This window comes from Corylus avellana, chromosome ca8 (genome assembly GCF_901000735.1).
Source record: "Corylus avellana chromosome ca8, CavTom2PMs-1.0".
Taxonomy (NCBI): domain Eukaryota; kingdom Viridiplantae; phylum Streptophyta; class Magnoliopsida; order Fagales; family Betulaceae; genus Corylus; species Corylus avellana.
The window spans coordinates 21,208,761-21,214,352 of NC_081548.1; the positions used below are offsets into that span (position 1 = coordinate 21,208,761).

At 41.5% G+C, this 5,592-nt stretch overlaps 1 protein-coding gene across 1 annotated transcript; it reads left to right on the top strand.

The window, feature by feature from the left end:
- Nucleotides 1-1,134: 1,134 nt before the first annotated feature.
- On the top strand, nucleotides 1,135-4,201 carry LOC132189563 (probable xyloglucan glycosyltransferase 12). The gene is made up of 5 exons (XM_059604305.1): nucleotides 1,135-1,999; nucleotides 2,113-2,421; nucleotides 2,562-2,852; nucleotides 2,959-3,072; nucleotides 3,180-4,201. Exons 1-5 carry the CDS (start codon nucleotides 1,175-1,177, stop codon nucleotides 3,807-3,809), a joined length of 2,169 nt encoding a protein of 722 aa, XP_059460288.1. The 5' UTR covers nucleotides 1,135-1,174; the 3' UTR covers nucleotides 3,810-4,201.
- The last annotated feature ends 1,391 nt before the right edge of the window (nucleotides 4,202-5,592 follow it).

The window sequence follows — 5,592 nt, forward strand, 5'->3', positions numbered from 1 at the left end:
CCCCCCTCGTTCAAGAAAATTCTAAAAATAACCCTATTAAATGAAAAATTAAAACACTCGATCACTTTTTTAGCCGCGGCTGGTTGTTAGAATTTTAGATTCGCTCGGCTGTCACCTTCCCTTTCCCTGTGAAATTGATCCTTCTGGACGTGGTGCCTCCGCGTGCGACTTTTTCTCTTTTGTCATGTAAAAGAAGTTTCCTTTTGGAATAAAACATTTGAATTCAATAGTCGAAGACGAAGACCCATAAGGGAATCAAGGACGAGCGAAGCTTACAATTTGAGATTTTTGTGCATTTTGATAGAAATTGCTAGGGCTTACGTTAATTGCTGGCTGTCGTTGGTTTAATTGGAATTAAAAAGTAGTTGGTGGTATAAAAAATAAAAAAGCTGTCTTTGTCGGAAATCTGCTCTTTTTATTGTGATTTTGTACACTTTTATTGATTGCCCTTTTAAATCCCATACCTACGCCAGTGTGTAATCCATGATGAATTTTCTTGCTAAATATGCTCTCTTGTAGTAATAACCCTTGGATTTGAGCAAGAAATCTCTGAGGAATCTGGAAACTGGTAAAAGGAAAAACACCCATTTTTATTTTTTAACCCCAGAACGTGGTTTTGTTTTGTGTTTATATTGTTTTCTTACTTGAATATTCTTTTTTAGTTTTGGAATAAAATACCTAAAGACGTGTTGAGCTGTTACCACATATTTGCTCTGTGTATATCAATCGCTATCACTATCTCTCGCTCTCTCATTTTTCAAGCATAAACGCAGAACATAAACAACCCGCCTCTTCTGCTTCTTCTCTCATGACGTTTAAGGCCCCCATTTGCAAGCTGTAATTGAATGGGAGGTGTTTTGGACTGATTCCCAACCCAGCAAGAGTTATAGATATAGCTCTCTCTCCCTCTTAACACAGTTCTCGTGTAAGTTTTCGCCGAATGTCACCATGTTCTAGAGACGCCTCGCGCGGTCTTCTACTCTCTCGCCCTCCACGCGTCTGCATTTCCTTTCGTTCTCGTTTTCTTTCCCTTCTGTTTCTCTGACAATGAGATCAAAGTCGTAGCCTTTCTCTTCCTGGGTTTGTTTGTTTTTGAGCCTAGGCTTTGAAACCAAGTGGGCGGGGGGTGGGGAGGGGGGTCTCGTCGTGAAACCGTGAGATCGGGCTCCCAAGAATGGCGCCGTCGTTCCATTGGTGGGCAAAGGAGAAGCACAAAGGTACGCCCGTGGTGGTGAAGATGGAGAACCCAAATTGGTCAATGGTCGAGCTCGAGGGTCCTTCAGAAGATGACTTTATTATTACCACCACGGACTCACCCAGGTTGGGTCGCCCACGGGACAAGGGCCACCGGGGCGGCAAGAACGCGAGGCAGCTCACTTGGGTCCTCCTCCTCAAGGCCCACCGCGCCGCCGGATGCCTCACCTCCATTGGCACAGCAATGTTCAGCCTCGCCGCCGCGATCCGACGCCGCGTCGCCTCGGGTCGGACCGACTCCGACAATGACAACGACGACAGTCAAAACGACGTCGTCGTCGACGGCGGAAGAGAGAAGGAGAACCCCACCGTGAGGACCAGATTCTACTTTTGTATCAAATTGTTCCTCTGGCTCTCGGTGCTTTTGCTGGGGTTTGAGGTCGTGGCGTACTTCAAGGGTTGGCATATCGGAGCTCCGCATATCCATTTCGACCAGTTGCAGAGTCTCTGGGCAAGGCCATTGGGGGTTAAGGGTGTGTTCGAGTGGATTTATTCTCGGTGGGTTTTGGTTCGGGTGGAGTACCTCGCTCCTCCTCTGCAATTCCTCGCCAATGCGTGTATTGTACTCTTCATGATCCAGAGCGTGGATAGGCTGGTTCTGTGTCTCGGATGTTTATGGATCCGGTTCAAGAAGATCAAACCCGTTCCCAAGCAAGAAGACCCGGTTAAAGATCTGGAATCCGGTGAGAGTAATGGTTACTTCCCTATGGTCCTTGTTCAGATCCCCATGTGCAATGAAAAGGAGGTAAAAACATTCGAAACTGAAATTGAAATCCTCATTGGTGCTAAATTAACATTTATTTAGGTAGCTGCTAAAGATATGTTTTTCTTTTTGGTTCTGGGGTTGGTTGCGTTCAGGTTTATCAGCAATCAATCGCTGCTGTGTGTAATTTGGACTGGCCGAAATCGAAGATTCTGGTTCAAATTCTTGATGATTCGGATGACCCAACTACGCAATTGCTGATCAAAGAGGAGGTCCATAAATGGCAGCAAGAGGGCGCCAACATTTTGTACCGGCATCGGGTGATCAGAGATGGTTACAAGGCTGGTAATCTCAAGTCCGCTATGAATTGTAGCTATGTTAAAGACTATGAATTTGTTGCCATTTTCGATGCCGATTTTCAGCCCAACCCTGATTTCCTCAAACGCACAGTGCCTCATTTTAAGGTACCTACCTTACCTCACCATCATTGCCTTTGTATTAGTTACTATTACAGTATGAATTCGATTATGCATAGTGAATTTTGTTAAAGATTTTCGTTGTTTTCTCAGTAAATTGAATAAAGCCCCTTTTTGTGGCACAACAGGGTAATGAGGAAATAGGATTGGTTCAGGCAAGGTGGTCCTTTGTGAACAAGGATGAGAACTTGTTAACTAGGTTGCAGAACATTAACTTAGCATTCCATTTTGAGGTAGAGCAGCAAGTGAATGGCGTTTTCATCAATTTCTTTGGATTCAATGGGACTGCGGGTGTTTGGAGGATAAAGGCCTTGGAGGATGCTGGTGGGTGGTTGGAGAGGACCACCGTGGAGGACATGGACATTGCCGTCCGTGCTCATCTTAAAGGATGGAAATTCATTTTCCTCAATGACGTCGAGGTACTACTTCCCCTCCCTCAATCACCCATCTTAAGGAATTTGTTTTTGTTTTCAAATAATAGTTCATTTGAAATTGATAGTTAGTTCTGTTTGTGTTCGAATTCAGTGCCAGTGCGAATTACCGGAATCTTATGAAGCTTACAGGAAACAACAGCATAGGTGGCATTCTGGACCTATGCAGTTGTTTAGACTTTGTTTGCCTGATGTCATTAGAGCCAAGGTATATTTAGTTTTAGACAGTTGCTGTGTTAAAGTAGTATTCATTCAATTCTATATGTTTTAACATCATTTGCTGATACACTCTGTGATCAATGTCGGTTGATGCAGATTAGTTTTTGGAAGAAATTCAACATGATATTTCTCTTCTTTCTCCTTCGAAAACTGATACTGCCCTTTTATTCCTTTACCCTTTTCTGCATTATTCTCCCAATGACAATGTTCATACCAGAGGCTGAGCTCCCTGCATGGGTTGTATGTTATATCCCAGCCACCATGTCCTTTCTTAATATCCTCCCAGCCCCAAAATCTTTCCCCTTCATTGTCCCTTACCTTCTTTTTGAGAACACCATGTCGGTGACCAAGTTCAATGCCATGATTTCTGGTCTATTCCAGCTCGGAAGTGCGTATGAGTGGGTTGTGACCAAGAAATCTGGGCGCTCCTCTGAGGGTGATCTTGTCTCCTTGGTTGAGAAGGAGCCGAAATACCAACGGGGGGTCTCAGTGCCCAATCTGGAAGAGATGAAGGAGGAAATTCGACAGCAAGAGAAGGCCTCACGGAAGAAGAAGAAGAAGCATAACAGGATATATACAAAGGAGCTAGCTTTGGCTTTCCTTCTTCTAACAGCTTCAGCTAGGAGTCTCCTGTCGGCTCAGGGAATCCATTTCTATTTCTTGCTGTTTCAGGGGATATCATTCCTGCTGGTTGGTTTGGATCTCATTGGCGAACAGGTTGAGTGAACCCCCAAAAAAAAGAGGGGACTTTGAAGGGATACATGGATGATACAAGTACAGGCAACATGGGTGGTTACTATCTGAGTACCACAATGAGAGAAAACAGCTATGGGGAGATTGTAGATGGCTGAGAGTGCTTCCTTTCTTGCAGCATGTCCTCCACCTCTAGATCCCCAATCAGATTTCCACCCAATACAAGAAAAAAACTATGTTATATGGACAGAATAGCGACTTTCATGTTGGAGAGACAGATGCATTAGGGAATGGTGAACCTCTTCAATATATGTAAGGTTTTGATTCTTCTGTTTTGTAATTTTCTTTTGTTTTGATTCTTTTGTTTTTGGGTCGATTCTTTTGTATGAAAAATTGTCGTTCAAATATCAAACAGAGATTTTAGAGTAAGATTAGCAGAGCACCCCACTTGGTGCTTTTTTCTTGTCAATCACCTGAGAATGTTGTTAGATTTTGTTGATTTCCAGTAGCAGAAAGTAGACTGAAGGTAAGATCAATCCTCATCTGATGTTGGTGAATGAAAATTGTTAGTCTCTTCTCACATTAATCTGAATTACTGTCCAAAAGAACAAAACAAATCAAAAACCAAATTGCACTTGAATGTTAAGAACTGCAGTGGTAAGAAACCAATTATCTTGTTTTAAATTGAGTTGTTCTTGTCCTCTGAGGAGAATGTTCAATCAAGAAAAATGTCACTCAAAATCTTTTTCAGTACCATGTTATTTGAAATTCAGGTGGCATTTCAAAACAGTTGATTGATATATATATATATATGGAGCTAATATTTCAAATCTGAAGGAAAAGATTGCTCAGAAATCAGATCTTTTACATAAGAGTTTGTCCGATTTGAGGAGTGTGGTCCATTGAAGAATTGGCTGAACCCAACTTATCGGTTGGATGCAGCTGGACCACTGTTTAGTATGGTCCCTTCAACCCCCACTTTCCCCGACCATGTTCAAAGGTTTCCCATTTCTTTCAATTTTTGTTTCTTCAAGAAAATCACTGTTTGTTGAAAACTTGAAAATTCCTATTTACTGTACTCTTCGTCTCTTCTCTCATCTCATTTTATTCGGTTGACTGATATCTGTTTCTTTTTTTCTTTTTTTTGTTCTTTTGTTTTCTTTCTCAAAACATATAAATACTATCAAAAAAACATAAACACGAAACCTTGATTTAACGTAAGAGTATTGTTTTAAACTAACCAAAAAAAAAAGGAACTTGGTAGGGTTATCCATTATTAGTCAATTCCATGCTTTTGGTGAGATATGCTGAAGGACATTGACCTTGAGAATGCTTTTACAGTTCTCTAATGAAGACTTTGATTTCAAAACGCGGTAGTTTTAGGTTCAAGCTTGTTCAAAAGGTGCTTTAATTATTTGGTGGGTCTAGCACGTCTATAAATTGATGGGGGGTGTGTGTGACAGTGAGATGGGAGTAGGAGTGGAGCTACATCAAGACGGCAGGTCGTACTGTGTTGCAGGCCGGGCCCCATTTATGTATGTCATCCACAATTCAAATCATTTTAATTTCGGTCCAGCTGACCCTCCATGCCGACTGCCTTTTGATAATAATAATAATAATAATAATATCATTTTATTTGGTCTTAACTCTTCCCTTTATCAAATATTTATGATTAACTGATTAAGTAATCTTGTATTTATTCTTTGTTCATACTTAGCAGATTACGACGTTTAACTTGTCGACTAGGCATTGAATATGGGCAGAATTGTATAATTCCCCTTTTTGTAGTTCTTACTTGTAGATACACCATTTTTTT